Here is a 21,718-nt window from a genome sequence, read left to right as displayed (position 1 = left end):
GGACAAATGGCAGAAAAATCTCTATTTGTCAAAAGATAATTTAGTAGACATAAAACAAAACAGAAAATGCTCAGCCGTAGCACAGCACTACAACGAAACAGGACATACAATCAACTTTGACCAAGCTCAAATCATTGTAAACTACAACCATAGATTGATCGTAAAAAAATTATATAACCCCCAATAATATTAACAGAGACCTTAGCTACAGATTAAGTAATAGCTAGAATTCTTTGTTTGATCATAATCTTGTTCGGCACCATTCAACACATACAAAGCCGATGCATCCTGATTGACCAGAACATCCTTCAGTAATGACGGCTCCCAGTTGTAAAAATACTGTGCCAGATCACCAGGATGGCGGCGGACGTTGGATCGGCCCCGAGAGGAGCAAGTGACGTGCTAGGTGTTGTCGCGGTCCGCGGGGGCCACGCCGCGCCCTCCCCCTCCCCCTCCCTCGGCTCCCGCGCAAAGCTGCGACTTCATCAAGATGGCGGGCATCCCGTGCTTCCGGTCACGTGTCGTATGTCCCCCCCCCCGCATTTCCTGTTCATGCGCACGCGTGTCTCGTGCCGGTCGCGTTCCAGATTCTTCGAAACAGCAACATTTCAAACTGCCAAACTAGTCAAACTTGTTCTCAGATGAAACTGCTTCAATCGTTGATGCATCCTTTGGCCTAAAGTACATAGTAAATAATAAAAAAAAAAATATTTTCACAGTCCCACATTTACACTTCCCAAAGTTTAGCAAACAATGTTACTGACATTAAAATGAAATAAAAAGGATTCGGTTGAACGTCTCGTCGTCATTACAAACGAAGATGCCAACAAGGCGTTGACGGAATGAACGGATGAGGAAAACGGCAGTACCTGGAGAAAATCTATCGGTCACTGCAAAGATTGCCTGCCACCTAAGAAAGTACTACCAGGTTCTACCCCGCCGGTACGGAATCCGGACACGCCTTGGTAATTCTTTAAAATTCTATCCCTTCATTCTCTCAACCACCTACAACACTGGTTTCACACCAAACTTTTAGATAAAAATTAAAAAATATTACAAAAATTTAAACGGATATGATAGTGTACCTACTAAGTGAGTTTTGAATTTTTTTAAAATTAAACCCCTCATTTTTTCACCCCCCTGCAGCCTTGGTTCATCTAATCAAAAATTGTTTCAGACAAAGTTTTAGATAAAAATTATAAGTTTAATACACAATTTGTACGAATTAGATGTTGTGCCTATAAAGGGAGTTTATTTTTTTTTGTCCTTCAACCCTTGTTTTTTTAACCTCTTGCAGTTATAGTTGGTCGTATCAAATTTTTTTTTAGACAGATTTTGGTATTACTCCTGCGAGTTATAATACTTTCAAACGGATGTGACATATTCCGTATTATCGGAAAATAGATATTTTTCTGATTTTCAAAAAACCTTCCCCATTTATACTCCTTTGGTCGGATATTGCCCATTAATGAACTCAACCGAGATTTTTCATGACTAGATATTTTTTATCATTTTGGAAGTGATTTGTGAAAAATTGTGATAGTTATAGTGTTCACAAAATTGTGATATATAAAAATGTTTGAGTTGACGATGGTTTTGTGGTCTATAGACCATGAAACGGAAAACTATATAAAAATTTTCCGAAAGTGGCACAGTGGTAACGGATACAACATTTAGTATTTCTTTGAAATCTACCTAAAAGCAAAGATTTGGCAGTTTGTTTTGTGTTATAATTTCCCACCAGCTGGTAAGAACGAAGCTGCGTTTCCCCTACAGCAATGCCCTGAATTCTTAAATGGAGATTTTGGCGAATACTTGAACCATAGAAGTGTCACAAATATAAGATATAACCAATAAGACTCTTCAATATAAGACTTTATTAATGGTAAATCACGAGAAGCACAAACAGGGGCCAGAATCTGTGGGATTTCCTGGCCAGCCCAATGGATTACATTTATTTCCGTTTCATAATTACGATTTTGAAGCACTTGCTTCCCCCCCCCCCCCCCAAAAAAAAAAAAGATGGTCTAATATAATTCCTGGGGGCCCGGTATTTAGCCCACGAGCACAGACGCAGTACGTGTGCGCGGGTGAAGGAAACGAGCCCGTGGTTTCCTCGGTGTGCTTCATTCCCACCCCACCACCCCTCACCAACTCTGAAGACCCCGACATCCCCGACACGTTAAGCCCTAGTTGGTGTACTCTACATTCATTTATTCATTGCAGCGTGCAAGAGCTCCAAAACCAGGGCAAGCAGCGTGTGAAGACAGCCAGGCGAGCAGTTCGTCCAGTCGAGGTGTGCAGCCTGTCTTACCGAAATTGTAACCTAAATCCTTACCTCAGTAATGGCCAACTTCACTTTTTTCGGAGGCCAAATATTATATTTGAAACTAATCCGAGGGCTTGACACACACGAATTAGTTAGCAACCCGCTCAGCTTCGCACGAATGCTATCTACTAAACTGACATCACTAAGATTTAATAAGTAAGAACTTATAAGTCAAATATGAAATAAAAAAGGCACAGGTGATGGATTGCATATGATATGGTGTAAAGGACACTTTTGATCTAAAAAATAATGTTTCCGGTAAATAATGTATTTAATTTGATAAGGATTAATATGTACTATGCCGGTCAAAATAGTTTAGCAAATAACTTAATATATTTTAACCAATTTTGAAAGAAAAAATTGTTGCTGTGATTCAGCCTTAGAAGACAGACAGACAGACAGACTGTGCTATAGCAAACTTTTCTGTAGTCCTTTTTAAGACCTACAATTTTGTAGTGTATTAATTTGATGAGTCAGTCATGTGTAAGTCAGCATAAGCAATGTAAGCTCCCTAAATTCATCTTTTTATATTAAAAATTTAAAGGAAAGTCTCTGGTGAAAACTGCATCAAAATCCATTGCGTAGTTTCGGGGAAGTAAGCGAACAGACAGATGAGGGTAGCCACTGTTTTTTTATTACTATTTAAAATAACGAGACATATCTTAATGTCGTCTTACTCTGTAGAATGAACAATGCATACAATATGTGTCATGTGGTGAAGAAATGATATCAGGGGCGTAGCCAGGCGGGGGTGTTTTGGGTGTCCAAACACCCCCCGAAATATTAAAGTCGGGACACAAATTTATGTTATTTAAATCCAATATTTTAATTACGAAAGTGCTTAAATAGCCCCCGGACCCCCCCTCCAAAGTAACGTGGCAGGGTGTAAGTAAACCCCCCCCCCCCCGAAAAGAAATCCTGGCTACGCTCCTGATGATATATATATATATATATATATATATATATATATATATATATCAAGAATAATGTATGTTTACAAAAAATACTTTAAATATAAGAGAATTACAAAGAAGCAATATAGAAATTTAAAAAATAAAAATATTTGAAACATATTTCTGTGAGAATGCTATGGCTATGAACACTTGGCGCCACTATGTAACACGCCCGGAGGAAGCACCGCCGCTAATGAGGGCTAATGCCCCTCCCCCCTCCCGAGCGCCCCGGGGCACAGCGCGGGGCTGGCGTGGCCAGTGTGCTTGCCGCTTACTATGCAATATCCGGTACTTTTTGTGCGCGTTTCTTCTGGACCGGTTCATTCCCCGCTCGCCTTCCCCTCCAGCGCTCCCATTCACGGTGCTCACCGACTTATTTCCTGTTCGGTTATCTTTTGTGCGTGACAAGGAGGGGGACGAAAAAAAAAGAGGATGCTGTTGCGCCTGGACCGGGCGGGATGCTGCCGACATATTTCAAAACCACTCGCTCGGGTAGCTCCGCGAGTGGAAGAAGGGCGCAAGTACCCACAGCACGACAGCAGGTGCGGATGCTGTACAGGTGGCCAGAAAAACATTTTCCCCTTCCCTTAAAATACTGGCCAAAAGTATTCAACTATATTCGATTTTTTATAAACTAATAGATAACTATTTTTTTATTTTCATATTACAATGCCTACAATATTTATCAATAAGAAATATTAATAAATACATATATGCCAGAACAGTGATATAAAAAAATTAAGATGTGGTTAGGCATCTTTGATATGTATGTATAAAACATTATACTCCTGTATGGGGGGAAAGGGGCAGGTGCCCTCCCCCCTCCCTACTGAAGGGGAATAAAAACGAGGATCAAGGCCGTGTAGTTATAAATATTTTTAAATTAAAACTTAAAACAAAAAAAAAATTGTTTCATAAATAATAAGTGCTGTTCTTTTGTTATTGATTATAGCTCCATGTTCCCTCCTCCACCAATGAATGAGGTTGAATTCCATGAAAATTCCCTCCTCCTACTATATCAGATACGTATTTGGACAGCAATCATCAATAACATCAAAAACATTAGCTTAACTTAAATCTGAATTGTCTAAATACATTTGACCTTCTTTTAATGAATATGTAACTATATTTTGTTTTGAAGGTACAATACACACCTGTGCAATAAAATAATAGTAACCATAATTATGGCTAGCTATTTGAACATTGATAACATTTTCTCGTGGATTGAAAATTATCCACATACCTACAATGTTGCTAAATTTTTTAACAAAAATAATTGTGCAGTAATGTAATCAACATAATTTTTTTTTAATATACCTGTTATCAGGTAGACAACTTTAAGAAATACCTGTATAAGAAAAAATCTGTTATGTGCCTTGTACTTCAAATATTTTATTGAAGAAACTAGTATGAGAACATTAAAATTTCACACAAAAATGCTAAAAGAAAGATTTTTAACGACAATTCGGCAAGCTAAATAAATTTTTATAAAATTACAAATGGTTACAAAATGACTAACTTGGTTTCTGAATCCAAATACAACTTAACACTACTTAAGGGGTAAATTATGAAAAGAAATCTGAGTGTCTCACCTCTTTGCTTGGCACACAGATGGGTGTTCCTTCTCGCACGATGCCCGCCTCAATCATCACCCCAACAACGATGGGGTCTCGAGAGTTGAACACAAACTGAAAAGTCAATAGTCACTATTCAGACATTTCATTACTACAAGAAAGAACAAAGAAGTGATAAATGTAGCCATTAGTTACTACCACAGTTTGTCTGAATGAGTTTGATAATGTATTATGAACTGACTCGTTATGAAAAGGTAACAGAAGGGAACACATACTAAATGTGTGTGCTATGTCTGCGGTGTAACGAGAAATTTTAAAATGGTTAAGTTCAAAGGTGTAAATCCATAGGCAACCATAGGTAAAATAGGAGTTCAGGGTGCCAACACCAGAAAATATAAATACTTTAATGGTAAAAATAATAATGAATATGCCTGAGCTTCACACCAGTTTTGCTTCCTAAGTGTGAAAAAATTGAGAAAAATAATTTTTCTCTTGTAATTCCTTGAACACTATTGAAGGTATGGTGATAAATTATTTTTCACAAGAAAAACCAATAATTCTTGCACCTACCATTACGAAAAAACACCCAGCTTTGTGCATGATGTTCAGTCAAGTGAAAGGTAACTACTTGTAAATAAAACCACAAAAGTCTCGGTCCAAGTTTCTAAACAAATCCATGTAAAAAATTATTTCAATGAGATGTGGTTATTGCTTTTATCACAATTCATTAATTTTCTTTTTACTTTTAATCTGTTTTAAATCCTTTTAAACTAGGAGCTTATTAAGACCAGCTATGATGATATAAGAAGTTAATAATGAGAAATAAACTTTTTTTTTGTTATAATGAAGTTTAATGCTATTTCCTTGAATGTTTGTTTTGAAAAACATTTTTAAGATTTTTCCTAGCAAGTATCTTTCAAGCTGTGAATCTACCTATCTTGTAGCATTAGTCTTTATACTGCTACGGTTTTTTTTGTTAACTAGGGTGACTTCAACTTCAGAACAGACATCTACTCCATAATACATCCATGAGCAGCAAGCAGGTTGTTAAAAGAACGAGGGAACCGGTCCATCTACCTACTACAGGCCTTTCAAATGTTCACAACCAAACACAAGTGTATCAGGATAACCTGTTTTATGAATCAAAGTTTACCTTTGTCGTAAAAACTTTTCAGAGCATTTTTAAAATGTTGTGTACGAGAGAAAAAAAATCAACTAGGAATCTGAAACCACTACCCTCTGTACTCTGTCACAAAAAAGCACCCATAAGACTCAGTTGTCTTAGATTGACGTACACAGTCATCACCTACCAGTGGGAGATCTGTGCTTGGCCGCCACAAAACCCTCGCCGCTGTTCTCCCCGGTGCAAAAACTCGAACTGGCACATCATGCTGAACTATGTTATCATATTGCTTGAAACCAAATGATCGATACGGGTGTCTGGTGTTATGCACAAGATACTAGAGACACGGCACCTGGGGCAGCACGCGCAGCTTGCAGGGGAACACGGCCACGCTCTTGAACTCGTCGCGCTTGCGCTGGCGCAGCTCCTCGCGGTACGCCGTGAACTTGTCGAACAGGTGGTAGATGATGTCCGCCTGGAAGATCTTCACGCCCAGCGTGTCGGCCAGCTCCTGCGCGTCGCGCTCCACCTTCACGTCGAAGGCCAGGATGGTGGCGTACCTGCGGCAAGGGGGGTCCAGCTCTTCCCGCGGCTCCCCTGCAGTGGCTGGCCAGGGGGGGGGGGGGGGTCGTCCTCCCCCGGGAACATTCGGATTTTAAGGTGTAAAATAGTGCTATTTTAGCAGTTTTCGGTTCTTAAATTTATATATTGTAATGGTAAATATTTTATTAATTTTAATATGAAATTTGTTTGAGTGATGAATAAGAAAATTAATTAAAGATTTGGTGCTAAGGGGGGGGGGGGGGAGGTTGAATCCCTAAACCACCCCCCCCCCCCCCCCCCCCCGGCTACACCCCTGCGTTCCCTGTGGGGTCTGACTACGATCAGGGTTTCACAATACCCTTGAGAGTGAATGACTAGTGCTGTTTTCGTATTTCGTTTTAGACTGTATTTTTAGAAGAGTGGAAATGGCTAAAACATGAGTGTTTTCAGAATAATTTTTCGGCATAAAAACTCCAAGGACTTGAATTACATATTTACATTCATTTCCCCTCCATATGATGTTATAGTTACTACTCAAATATTATAGTTGCCCTAAGCACGACATAAAATACTGCGCAGTAGTCTACAGACTTGCGCTTAGAGGCGATACTGCGCTAGAATAACCAGCTAGCGTCGCACTTATCATTTCGCCTCACAAACACAAATGCACCCATTATCTGGCGGGCCCCTTAACTTGTCATTCCAAACTGATCACTGCTGTGAAAGGTCCTTAATGCGGCACGTTCAGGCCTAGACCATGCCGGATTAGCGATTTTTCTGTATTATCAAAGTTTTAGTAGTTTTAACGGGAATGCCGGTAGTAGAAATGTGAACGCAACCCGCTAGAAAAAGGAAGCGCTGCACTGAAACAATGCGACATGTCGGCGACGGTCAACAGCCGGAATCCACCTGAAGCATTCTACTCGAGCGGCTCGATCGCCGGTTTACAGAATGCCAATCCATTGAATGCCGGATTAAAGATATGTCACTGTAAATAATAAAAATAATTTAGGCTATCCGAATCTTTACCTGTATTTCTCTCATGAATGATGGAAGCCATCCAACTAAAAACGTTGATAGAAGTTAGGTTTCAGAAAATCGCACTCGTTCGGGGGATATACTTTAAAATAAACATACTCAAATTTACAAAAACTGGAAAGCTATAAAATGTTAAAAGTAATGCATCAAAGTAATATACTAAAATTAACACTTGAAATTAAATAATTTTAATAAAAGATAAAAACAACTTACTGACTGTCATGTTCCAGCATTGTGGATGCTTTCATGACATCCTTTTTAACGACCGGACCGATGCGAATATTGGAATACTGCAACACAAAGAAACACCAGGGTTATCATCAGAGGCGCAAACATACTCCGAAGTTTACAAAGATAAACCATACATTCCACTTAAGGCCAAGTTCACACTATTCCTCATACTCTACACACACTCACAAATTTGTATCAGATGCACTACAGTGGAAACCATTTCCCGTTCCGCGAAGCTCTATACCTAATAACGCCCAAATAATCTCAGTTTCCATGCTGAATCTGAATATGCGCGTATGTAACCAAACAACAAATATGTCTGACAGCCGCAAGCATCTGAACTACAACAATTCTGAGAAAAGTAGATTTAATTTCAATTAATTATCCATGTTAAATTTCTGAGAGACCACGGGGTTGTACACGTTACAAACGCTGAAACCAGTGTGGAATCACCTTGCCCCGGCAAGCGCAGGCGTCACCGTGGCGTTGCCTGTGCTCTACACCCGGCCAAGCTGAGATAGACTCGAATAAATATTACGTAAGCACGCATTGCAGGTGTAAAACAGTAAAGATACCCACGCGCTGACAATAGTGTACAGCGATGTTACTTCAGTAAACCATGCTGCGCCAGTGTGTTTACGTGGCCAGCAGTCATGGTTGCAAGTGTTGGGTGGTCGCAATCTTAGAACAAAGAGCCAAATCTACAGACTGCATCAGCAAACTTCTCTAGTTAATATGAATTATTATAAAACTGTATCTGTCTGTTTGTTTGTTCGAGCATCACGCAATAACTATTTGACCGATTTTGATTAAACTTTTGTGTTTAAAAGCTTATTTTCTGACTTAAAAACTGGTATATATTTTATCTTGCTACGATGTCGAGAGTCGGAGATATTACATAAAAACCACATTTTTGCATAGATAACTCCTATCCTCTTCCTTAGTGAGACCCGTCCGCTTAGTAAAGCTCGCGGCGCTAGTGAAATAACGGCGCTAATAACATTTTAGTTTTGAACTTACTCAATAGATGGCGTTGCCTGAAATTCGAAATGCGTTATTGCTTGGTGCGTCCGTCACGTCCTTGTTCGAGCATAACGCAAAACTTACTGGACCGATTTTTATGAAATTTTTATGTTTAAAAGCTTATGATTAGACTTAAAAACCGATACATATTTTATCTCACTAGAATACGATAGCCACTTGAAATAAATTAAAGATTATTAGGAAAATTGTGTTGAAACAAACATGGCGTCAAATATAATTAACATTTTGTTGGTTCTATATAAAGATTTACAAACGAGGCGCTATCATATATTGTTCCAACTTAAAGTTGCACTTTAATATACAGCTGTTTGGTTTTCGCTAAGTTATAATAGTAGCACTGGCTTTTAGGATCGGTTTAAAGATCTTCCGTTAAATCTTAAGGATAGCCAACCGAAAGTTAAGCTAACCTCTGGTTGAAAAACGAATGTCTTTTACGGCCCGTATTTAGCTCGAGGTTGGCTAACCGAGACCTGACGAAGCGTGTGGTGTAATATTGGATGTGGTGGTAATAAAATTAACTAGCTTCGGCACATATAACCTAGAACTGAAAACAGTGAAATCTTTGCAAAAAATACTACGAGTTTTTATTGAATATTGACAATAAGCCTTCGATTGCTTTCATTTCGACAGGCTGTAATTGAATAACGGCTAATGTAAGGTAAGATACGATTTTAAAATACCGTAAATAAATAAAAAAAGGTAAATTCTCTGAGCGAGGCTTTCAGTACTTGATAGTGATGTGTAAGATATAACTTCAGTAACAAACAGATTAAAGTGTTGTTATGTTGCAAACAGATACTATTATAAAACTGTATTTGTCCGTTTGTTTGTTCGAGCATCACGCAAAAACTACTCGACCGATTTTGATGAAACGTTTTGTGTTTAAAAGCTTATTTCTTTACTTAAAAACTGGTATATATTTTATGTCCCTACGATGTCGGGAGCCGGAGATACAACAATATAACCACATTATTGCATATATACTAAAGGACTATGAAATTTATTGAGTGTTGACAACTGGCTTACATTAAAGGCCTTAGATTGCTTTTATTTCGACTGGCTATAATTGGATCACATGATAATGAAAATTTCAACTCTCTAAGAGTGAAAAAGGCGTAATATCAGTTTTAAAATGGAAACTCACAGATAAGTCATAGACAGACAGTGAGTGCGTTATTTATCTATGTCAGTCACACGGTCACATAGTAGGGTCTCGCAAATTCCCATCCTTCTTGGCGAGACCCGCCCGCTTAGTGAAACTCATGGCAGCTAGCGAACTAACGGCGCTAATAACAGTTTAGTTTTGGGTTTCCTCAATAGATGGCGTTGCCTTGAATTTTAACGCGTTATAGTGTGGCGAGTCCGTCACGTCTTGCCTAAGGAATATTTGCCTTCACACAAACTGGAGCTGAAAGTTAGCTTCGCGGTTTTGCTGATGCGTAGCCTTGATGCTCCTAAATTGTGCAACGGTACCAGGCTACGCATCACAGAGCTGGAGAAGAAAAAAAACTCACCGACCGGAGTAGCTAAATGAGAGAGCATGTTGATTTCCCGATCATATTCAATAAATACACATTACAATTTAAGAAGCTGCAATTCCTGCTAAAGTTAACATTTAAAATGACAATAAGTCCCAGGGTCAAACAAATAGTGGAAGTAATTTTTTGGGCACTCCACGCTTCTCGCTTGGTCAGTTCTATGTTGACTGTTCAAGAGTATCGAATGCCCAAAACTTATACACACTGGCGGAAAATAATAAATTATATAATTTTGTTGAAAAAACATATACAATGCATTAAATTAAGAGTAAGAAATAATATAAATTCCACGACTCTACCCATATCAATGAAGCGCAAAATTGCAGTGCAAATAGGACTCCACTTTTTTTTATAATTATTTTTCCCCCTTTATTCATTTCCCTCAGTAACCAATTCTCAAGTCCACGCAGACGACGTCGCGTGCAAAAGCATGTTACAAAAACCACATAGGTACTTAATCTATACTAAAAATTTAAAAAGGCTTATGCACAACGACTTTAGTAACTACAATTCTTAAACGGTTTTCTTATTAACCTGATCTTGTATACACCTGCCAATTAATTGTGCCAATTTCTTAAGTAAAAATATTTGAAATAAATAATATATTTTTTACAATGGTAAAATATTAGCAATACCCTGAAAATGCGCGAGCGAAGCAGTAACTTTAATATCCGTTAGATACATGTTCAGCGACTGACACACACCATTGTTTTCTTCATTGAGTGTTTTGGGTCCAAGCACTTTCATGTCATTAAATCACTATTGCAAGCATACGGGACATAATAAAAACCAGACTATGCTCTGTGACAGTTTGGACTGAGATCCACGGGGAAGTTGCCCTCGGCTGCAGCTGCGAGGTGTTGTCGGGCGCCTCATGCGCGAGACCACGAGTGTGAGGGGGGAGGGGGGGATGAGAACAAGAAGAAGGGTCGCCGAGGGAGGCAGATAAGAAGGGAAGTTCTTTATGAATTTACTAGCTGAAGTGCCCGGCGTTGCCCGGGGTACACACATCATCATATAAGAAACATCACTACCGAGTTTCAAGTCTGTAGGACATACTCTTGAAAAGCTGGAAATTATTAGTTTAAAATTCCATTGATTGCACAAACTCGGCGCAGCAAAACCGAGACGCCAATCTTCAGTTTTATTTTGTGGGAAGGCAGGTAACCCCTAGGCAAGATATGACGGACGCACCAAACGATAGCGCGTTACAAATCCAAGACAATGGCCGCCGCGACTTGGTCGCCCAGCGCACGGCAGCTGCAAGGAACCAGACCAGCGACTGTCAGCAGTTATTTGGGGGAAACACTGAACACTGTAATTATGGCGGCTGAACTGGGAACAGAACACGGCTCCTCCCAATCGTGAGTCCGTCGTTTTATCGCTTCGCCACCTCTCTGTGTCGCGCTTAATGAAATTATGAAAAGAAAAAAATTGCGCGCGTACCTGAGCACACGCGTTAGAAGTTAACTTTTTGAATGCGAGCACTCTACCGTATTTTTATGTTATCATTATTTCTTGCTATGACCTTAAATTATAACAAAAACGTAATACAGGATAGTTTTACTGTTATAAAGTTTTATTTTTTAATGCATACAGGATGTGTATGTCCTTTGATGTTCACGATAGCAATACATACGGAGGAGAAAATGGCGCCGCCGCCGACAGGGCTACTTCAGGCGCGGGAGGGACACAGCAGCGCCGGGTAGGACCACAAGGGCCCAACACACGGCCTTACAGCCGCCAGTCTCCCAGCACAGCACAACATGGTGGAATACCAAAATGCCTATGTTCAATAATTATGAAACCGACATTTTTCATTTTTCAATCTTTTATATAAATTAGTGGGGAAAATAAACCTACAGTACTTTAAATTTCCTACTTGAAGTACAATTTTTTGTTGCCAAGGAACAACATATTAAATGAATTTATCTATAGAACAATATTGTGGTGCCTCCTTGCTGTTAGATTATTAATCGCAACCTTGTCAGCATTGAACTATCATTAAGTGCATTTATTTTGCGCGAAATATGATCGCTAACTATACTGCAATACAGTATGCCAACGCTAGTGATTGTTCCCTTGTAATTGGCGGCCGTCTGCAAGAAAAAAAAACCATTGATTTTTTGGCGGGGCTATTAAGGACGAGTTTGTTTCCGTTATGGATGGCTATGATTGGTGTGCTGACAATATACATGCACCTGAAACAAACCCAGCGAACCACGAAACACAGAGACAATGCTAACAATTTTTTTAACACACAGCTGGTCTGGACAATCCCTAGCTATCAGGTAAATGTCTAGCGCATTTGAAATTAATGCCGTCGCAGAGTTCAGTCACTGAATCAAATTGAAGTAAATTACAGATTCAAGTGAAATATTTTTAAAAAAGTTGCATTCCCAACTCACAGTTGTGAAACAGTGTCGCATTATCTCAAATCTAGAGTGTCTTAATAAAATTCCAAACGATCATCCTTATCACACGGTAGTGATGGTGAAGTCCCAATAACCTGGCGGTCTAATGCTTCGAATGGAAATATACGGGAGACAGTCGCTCGCACATTGAATAACTTAAATGACCGACTGCCAAGAGAAAGCGTGTTTTCTTGATTCCGTTCGGCCGCAGTTTGAAATGTAGGACTGTAACAATGAAGCTGTGTCTGAAAGGCGAGTTACTGTGATGTTTGGCGCAAGGGGAACTCGCTCGAGTCGCGGGCACAGGCGACAATCCCGCGCGTCCTTAGCCACGCGCTAGACGCCGAGAACCCCAGTGCAGTCCTTCAGCTGTAAGGATAGCAGAACTACCTGCACGACACCCTGCGTCCTGTTCCTGTTGGCACGGGACGAAGCTTCTCTCACAATTATTTACAGGAATTTCCATACCTAAAACTATCGTTAACATATGTTATTGCGATTTTTAATAAAACAAAGTAGCGGAAATAGAACGCGAGAGGTGGAGGTGTGGCTCGCTGGCGGCTGGCGGTAGAGGCGGAGGGCTTGGCCACCCCTGCGCGCGCGCCGGACCCGTGGGTGGTAGCACTTCCGGTTGCGCGGGGCGAGAAGCAGCGAGACGTGCTACCCCCCCCCCCCCCCACCCTCCGGCAAGTGCAGGAAGGAAGCCCTGAGATTAGAAGAGAGATAGCCAGGGTCGATGTGCGAGGGAGAGAGGATACGTGTGTCAAGTTGGCGGCCACACATTGGAATTTCAAGGTCAAAATTTGTCACGAATTAGTGCTCAATTTGTGCTAATTTGTGCCGTAGAAATCAGAATTTGTGCTGCATTACGTAAAAAGTTATAGCATTTATTAAGGTGGTCGCCAACTTGACGTCAAGTTGGCGACCACCCAAAGAAAATATCAATTTTTTGAAATGAATTTTATGTCACGAATTAGTGCTCAATTTGTGCTGCCAGAAGCCAAAAATTCGAGCTTATCGCAACGTAAACTAAAAAGTTATAGCCCTTGATATGTTTGAAGCGAATTGACAGCTGGCGACCACACATTGGAATTTCAAGGTCAAAATTTGTCAAAAATTAGTGCTCCATTTGTGCTAATTTGTGCCGTAGAAATCAGAGTTTGTGCTGCATTACGTAAAAAGTTATAGCATATATTAAGGTGGTCGCCAACTTGACGTCAAGTTGGCGACCACCCAAAGAAAATATCAATTTTTTGGAATGAATTTTATGTCACGAATTAGTGCTCAATTTGTGCTAATTTGTGCCGTCGAAATCAGAATTTGTGCTGCATTACGTAAAAAGTTATAGCAAATATTAAGGTGGTCGCCAACTTGACGTCAAGTTGGCGACCACCCAATGAAAATATCAATTTTTTGGAATGAATTTTATATCACGAATTAGTGCTCAATTTGTGCTAATTTGTGCCGTAGAAATCAGAGTTTGTGCTGCATTACGTAAAAAGTTATAGCATATAGTAAGTTGGTCGCCAACTTGACGTCAAGTTGGCGACCACCCAAGGAAAATATGAATTTTTTGGAATGAATTTTATATCACGAATTAGTGCTCAATTTGTGCTGCCAGAAGCCAAAATTTCGAGCTTATCGCAACGTAATTTAAAAAGTTATAGCCCTTGATATGTTTGAAGCGAATTGACAGCTGGCGACCACACATTGGAATTTCAAGGTCAAAATTTGTCACGAATTAGTGCTCCATTTGTGCTAATTTGTGCCGTAGAAAAAAGAGTTTGTGCTGCATTACGTAAAAAGTTATAGCATATAGTAAGTTGGTCGCCAACTTGACGTCAAGTTGGCGACCACCCAAGGAAAATATCAATTTTTTGGAATGAATTTTATATCACGAATTAGTGCTCAATTTGTGCTGCGAGATGCCAAAATTTCGTGCTTATCGCAACGTAAACTAAAAAGTTATAGCCCTTGATATGTTTGAAGCGAATTGACAGCTGGCGACCACACATTGGAATTTCAAGGTCAAAATTTGTCACGAATTAGTGCTCCATTTGTGCTAATTTGTGCCGTAGAAATCAGAGTTTGTGCTGCATTACGTAAAAAGTTATATCATATAATAAGTTGGTCGCCAACTTGACGTCAAGTTGGCGACCACCCAAGGAAAATATCAATTTTTTGGAATGAATTTTATATCACGAATTAGTGCTCAATTTGTGCTGCGAGATGCCAAAATTTCGTGCTTATCGCAACGTAAACTAAAAAGTTATAGCACTTGATATGTTTGAAGCGAATTGACAGCTGGCGACCACACATTGGAATTTCAAGGTCAAAATTTGTCACGAATTAGTGCTCAATTTGTGCTAATTTGTGCCGTAGAAATCAGAGTTTGTGCTGCATTACGTAAAAAGTTATAGCATATAGTAAGTTGGTCGCCAACTTGACGTCAAGTTGGCGACCACTTAAGGAAAATATTAATATTTTGGAATGAATTTGATATCACGAATTAGTGCTCAATTTGTGCTGCCAGATGCCAAAATTTCGAGCTTATCGCAACGTAATTTAAAAAGTTATAGCCCTTGATATGTTTGAAGCGAATTGACAGCTGGCGACCACACATTGGAATTTCAAGGTCAAAATTTGTCACGAATTAGTGCTCCATTTGTGCTAATTTGTGCCGTAGAAATCAGAATTTGTGCTGCATTACGTAAAAAGTTATAGCATTTATTAAGGTGGTCGCCAACTTGACGTCAAGTTGGCGACCACCCAAAGAAAATATCAATTTTTTGAAATGAATTTTATGTCACGAATTAGTGCTCAATTTGTGCTGCCAGAAGCCAAAAATTCGAGCTTATCGCAACGTAAACTAAAAAGTTATAGCCCTTGATATGTTTGAAGCGAATTGACAGCTGGCGACCACACATTGGAATTTCAAGGTCAAAATTTGTCAAAAATTAGTGCTCCATTTGTGCTAATTTGTGCCGTAGAAATCAGAGTTTGTGCTGCATTACGTAAAAAGTTATAGCATATATTAAGGTGGTCGCCAACTTGACGTCAAGTTGGCGACCACCCAAAGAAAATATCAATTTTTTGGAATGAATTTTATGTCACGAATTAGTGCTCAATTTGTGCTAATTTGTGCCGTCGAAATCAGAATTTGTGCTGCATTACGTAAAAAGTTATAGCAAATATTAAGGTGGTCGCCAACTTGACGTCAAGTTGGCGACCACCCAATGAAAATATCAATTTTTTGGAATGAATTTTATATCACGAATTAGTGCTCAATTTGTGCTAATTTGTGCCGTAGAAATCAGAGTTTGTGCTGCATTACGTAAAAAGTTATAGCATATAGTAAGTTGGTCGCCAACTTGACGTCAAGTTGGCGACCACCCAAGGAAAATATGAATTTTTTGGAATGAATTTTATATCACGAATTAGTGCTCAATTTGTGCTGCCAGAAGCCAAAATTTCGAGCTTATCGCAACGTAATTTAAAAAGTTATAGCCCTTGATATGTTTGAAGCGAATTGACAGCTGGCGACCACACATTGGAATTTCAAGGTCAAAATTTGTCACGAATTAGTGCTCCATTTGTGCTAATTTGTGCCGTAGAAAAAAGAGTTTGTGCTGCATTACGTAAAAAGTTATAGCATATAGTAAGTTGGTCGCCAACTTGACGTCAAGTTGGCGACCACCCAAGGAAAATATCAATTTTTTGGAATGAATTTTATATCACGAATTAGTGCTCAATTTGTGCTGCGAGATGCCAAAATTTCGTGCTTATCGCAACGTAAACTAAAAAGTTATAGCCCTTGATATGTTTGAAGCGAATTGACAGCTGGCGACCACACATTGGAATTTCAAGGTCAAAATTTGTCACGAATTAGTGCTCCATTTGTGCTAATTTGTGCCGTAGAAATCAGAGTTTGTGCTGCATTACGTAAAAAGTTATATCATATAATAAGTTGGTCGCCAACTTGACGTCAAGTTGGCGACCACCCAAGGAAAATATCAATTTTTTGGAATGAATTTTATATCACGAATTAGTGCTCAATTTGTGCTGCGAGATGCCAAAATTTCGTGCTTATCGCAACGTAAACTAAAAAGTTATAGCACTTGATATGTTTGAAGCGAATTGACAGCTGGCGACCACACATTGGAATTTCAAGGTCAAAATTTGTCACGAATTAGTGCTCAATTTGTGCTAATTTGTGCCGTAGAAATCAGAGTTTGTGCTGCATTACGTAAAAAGTTATAGCATATAGTAAGTTGGTCGCCAACTTGACGTCAAGTTGGCGACCACTTAAGGAAAATATTAATATTTTGGAATGAATTTGATATCACGAATTAGTGCTCAATTTGTGCTGCCAGATGCCAAAATTTCGAGCTTATCGCAACGTAATTTAAAAAGTTATAGCCCTTGATATGTTTGAAGCGAATTGACAGCTGGCGACCACACATTGGAATTTCAAGGTCAAAATTTGTCACGAATTAGTGCTCCATTTGTGCTAATTTGTGCCGTAGAAATCAGAGTTTGTGCTGCATTACGTAAAAAGTTATAGCATATAGTAAGTTGGTCGCCAACTTGACGTCAAGTTGGCGACCATTTAAGGAAAATATTAATATTTTGGAATGAATTTGATATCACGAATTAGTGCTCAATTTGTGCTGCCAGATGCCAAAATTTCGAGCTTATCGCAACGTAATTTAAAAAGGTTATAGCCTTTGATATGTTTGAAGCGAATTGACAGCTGGCGACCACACATTGGAATTTCAAGGTCAAAATTTGTCACGAATTAGTGCTCAATTTGTGCTAATTTGTGCCGTAAAAATCAGAGTTTGTGCTGCATTACGTAAAAAGTTATAGCATATAGTAAGTTGGTCGCCAACTTGACGTCAAGTTGGCGACCACTTAAGGAAAATATTCATTTGTTGGAATGAATTTTATATCACGAATTAGTGCTCAATTTGTGCTGCCAGATGCCAAAATTTCGAGCTTATCGCAACGTAATTAAAAAAGTTATAGCCCTTGATATGTTTGAAGTGAATTGACAGCTGGCGACCACACATTGGAATTTCAAGGTCAAAATTTGTCACGAATTAGTGCTCAATTTGTGCTAATTTGTGCCGTAGAAATCAGAGTTTGTGCTGCATTACGTAAAAAGTTGTAGCATATAGTAAGTTGGTCGCCAACTTGACGTCAAGTTGGCGACCACTTAAGGAAAATATTAATTTTTTGGAATGAATTTTATATCACGAATTAGTGCTCAATTTGTGCTGCCAGAAGCCAAAATTTCGAGCTTATCGCAACGTAATTTAAAAAGTTATAGCCCTTGATATGTTTGAAGCGAATTGACAGCTGGCGACCACACATTGGAATTTCAAGGTCAAAATTTGTCACGAATTAGTGCTCAATTTGTGCTAATTTGTGCCGTAGAAATCAGAGTTTGTGCTGCATTACGTAAAATGTTGTAGCATATAGTAAGTTGGTCGCCAACTTGACGTCAAGTTGGCGACCACTTAAGGAAAATATTAATTTTTTGGAATGAATTTTATATCACGAATTAGTGCTCAATTTGTGCTGCGAGATGCCAAAATTTCGTGCTTATCGCAACGTAAACTAAAAAGTTATAGCACTTGATATGTTTGAAGCGAATTGACAGCTGGCGACCACACATTGGAATTTCAAGGTCCAAATTTGTCACGAATTAGTGCTCAATTTGTGCTAATTTGTGCCGTAGAAATCAGAGTTTGTGCTGCATTACGTAAAAAGTTATAGCATATAGTAAGTTGGTCGCCAACTTGACGTCAAGTTGGCGACCACTTAAGGAAAATATTAATATTTTGGAATGAATTTGATATCACGAATTAGTGCTCAATTTGTGCTGCCAGAAGCCAAAATTTCGAGCTTATCGCAACGTAATTTAAAAAGTTATAGCCCTTGATATGTTTAAAGTGAATTGACAGCTGGCGACCACACATTGGAATTTCAAGGTCAAAATTTGTCACGAATTAGTGCTCCATTTGTGCTAATTTGTGCCGTAGAAATCAGAGTTTGTGCTTCATTACGTAAAAAGTTATAGCATATAGTAAGTTGGTCGCCAACTTGACGTCAAGTTGGCGACCACCCAAGGAAAATATCAATTTTTCGAAATGAATTTTTATCACGAATTAGTGCTCAATTTGTGCTGCGAGATGCCAAAATTTCGTGCTTATCGCAACGTAAACTAAGAAGTTATAGCACTTGATATGTTTGAAGCGAATTGACAGCTGGCGACCACACATTGGAATTTCAAGGTCAAAATTTGTCACGAATTAGTGCTCAATTTGTGCTAATTTGTGCCGTAGAAATCAGAGTTTGTGCTGCATTACGTAAAAAGTTATAGCATATAGTAAGTTGGTCGCCAACTTGACGTCAAGTTGGCGACCACTTAAGGAAAATATTAATATTTTGGAATGAATTTGATATCACGAATTAGTGCTCAATTTGTGCTGCCAGATGCCAAAATTTCGAGCTTATCGCAACGTAATTTAAAAAGTTATAGCCCTTGATATGTTTGAAGCGAATTGACAGCTGGCGACCACACTTTGGAATTTCAAGGTCAAAATTTGTCACGAATTAGTGCTCAATTTGTGCTAATTTGTGCCGTAGAAATCAGAGTTTGTGCTGCATTACGTAAAAAGTTATAGCATATAGTAAGTTGGTCGCCAAATTGACGTCAAGTTGGCGACCACTTAAGGAAAATATTAATATTTTGGAATGAATTTGAAATCACGAATTAGTGCTCAATTTGTGCTGCCAGATGCCAAAATTTCGAGCTTATCGCAACGTAATTTAAAAAGTTATAGCCCTTGATATGTTTGAAGCGAATTGACAGCTGGCGACCACACATTGGAATTTCAAGGTCAAAATTTGTCACGAATTAGTGCTCCATTTGTGCTAATTTGTGCCGTAGAAAAAAGAGTTTGTGCTGCATTACGTAAAAAGTTATAGCATATAGTATGTTGGTCGCCAACTTGACGTCAAGTTGGCGACCACCCAAGGAAAATATCAATTTTTTGGAATGAATTTTTTATCACGAATTAGTGCTCAATTTGTGCTGCGAGATGCCAAAATTTCGTGCTTATCGCAACGTAAACTAAGAAGTTATAGCACTTGATATGTTTGAAGCGAATTGACAGCTGGCGACCACACATTGGAATTTCAAGGTCAAAATTTGTCACGAATTAGTGCTCAATTTGTGCTAATTTGTGCCGTAGAAATCAGAGTTTGTGCTGCATTACGTAAAAAGTTATAGCATATAGTAAGTTGGTCGCCAACTTGACGTCAAGTTGGCGACCACTTAAGGAAAATATTAATATTTTGGAATGAATTTGATATCACGAATTAGTGCTCAATTTGTGCTGCCAGATGCCAAAATTTCGAGCTTATCGCAACGTAATTTAAAAAGTTATAGCCCTTGATATGTTTGAAGCGAATTGACAGCTGGCGACCACACTTTGGAATTTCAAGGTCAAAATTTGTCACGAATTAGTGCTCAATTTGTGCTAATTTGTGCCGTAGAATTCAGAGTTTGTGCTGCATTACGTAAAAAGTTATAGCATATAGTAAGTTGGTCGCCAACTTGACGTCAAGTTGGCGACCACTTAAGGAAAATATTAATATTTTGGAATGAATTTGATATCACGAATTAGTGCTCAATTTGTGCTGCCAGATGCCAAAATTTCGAGCTTATCGCAACGTAATTTAAAAAGTTATAGCCCTTGATATGTTTGAAGCGAATTGACAGCTGGCGACCACACATTGGAATTTCAAGGTCAAAATTTGTCACGAATTAGTGCTCCATTTGTGCTAATTTGTGCCGTAGAAATCAGAGTTTGTGCTGCATTACGTAAAAAGTTATAGCATATAGTAAGTTGGTCGCCAACTTGACGTCAAGTTGGCGACCACTTAAGGAAAATATTAATATTTTGGAATGAATTTGATATCACGAATTAGTGCTCAATTTGTGCTGCCAGATGCCAAAATTTCGAGCTTATCGCAACGTAATATAAAAAGTTATAGCCCTTGATATGTTTGAAGCGAATTGACAGCTGGCGACCACACATTGGAATTTCAAGGTCAAAATTTGTCACGAATTAGTGCTCAATTTATGCTAATTTGTGCCGTAGCAATCAGAGTTTGTGCTGCATTACGTAAAAAGTTATAGCATTTATTAAGGTGGTCGCCAACTTGACGTCAAGTTGGCGACCACCCAAAGAAAATATCAATTTTTTGAAATGAATTTTATGTCACGAATTAGTGCTCAATTTGTGCTGCCAGAAGCCAAAAATTCGAGCTTATCGCAACGTAAACTAAAAAGTTATAGCCCTTGATATGTTTGAAGCGAATTGACAGCTGGCGACCACACATTGGAATTTCAAGGTCAAAATTTGTCAAAAATTAGTGCTCCATTTGTGCTAATTTGTGCCGTAGAAATCAGAGTTTGTGCTGCATTACGTAAAAAGTTATAGCATATATTAAGGTGGTCGCCAACTTGACGTCAAGTTGGCGACCACCCAAAGAAAATATCAATTTTTTGGAATGAATTTTATGTCACGAATTAGTGCTCAATTTGTGCTAATTTGTGCCGTCGAAATCAGAATTTGTGCTGCATTACGTAAAAAGTTATAGCAAATATTAAGGTGGTCGCCAACTTGACGTCAAGTTGGCGACCACCCAATGAAAATATCAATTTTTTGGAATGAATTTTATATCACGAATTAGTGCTCAATTTGTGCTAATTTGTGCCGTAGAAATCAGAGTTTGTGCTGCATTACGTAAAAAGTTATAGCATATAGTAAGTTGGTCGCCAACTTGACGTCAAGTTGGCGACCACCCAAGGAAAATATGAATTTTTTGGAATGAATTTTATATCACGAATTAGTG

At 38.9% G+C, this 21,718-nt stretch overlaps 1 protein-coding gene across 1 annotated transcript in view; it reads right to left on the bottom strand.

The window, feature by feature from the left end:
* LOC134531104 (eukaryotic translation initiation factor 5B) overlaps nucleotides 1–21,718 on the bottom strand; it is a 342,833-nt gene that overhangs the window by 119,242 nt on the left and 201,873 nt on the right. Inside the window, exons 18-20 of the mRNA XM_063366652.1 lie at nucleotides 7,774–7,850; nucleotides 6,332–6,539; nucleotides 4,875–4,970 (exon numbers count right to left, since the gene is read on the bottom strand). Of these exons, the coding sequence (XP_063222722.1) occupies nucleotides 4,875–4,970; nucleotides 6,332–6,539; nucleotides 7,774–7,850 (381 nt within the window). The remainder of the gene's footprint in view (nucleotides 1–4,874; nucleotides 4,971–6,331; nucleotides 6,540–7,773; nucleotides 7,851–21,718) is intronic.

Source organism: Bacillus rossius, chromosome 3 (assembly GCF_032445375.1).
Source record: "Bacillus rossius redtenbacheri isolate Brsri chromosome 3, Brsri_v3, whole genome shotgun sequence".
In the NCBI taxonomy this organism is placed as follows: Eukaryota; Metazoa; Arthropoda; class Insecta; order Phasmatodea; family Bacillidae; genus Bacillus; species Bacillus rossius.
The sequence above is the reverse complement of the archived record's forward strand: the minus strand, read 5'-3'. Positions and strand labels throughout refer to the sequence as shown.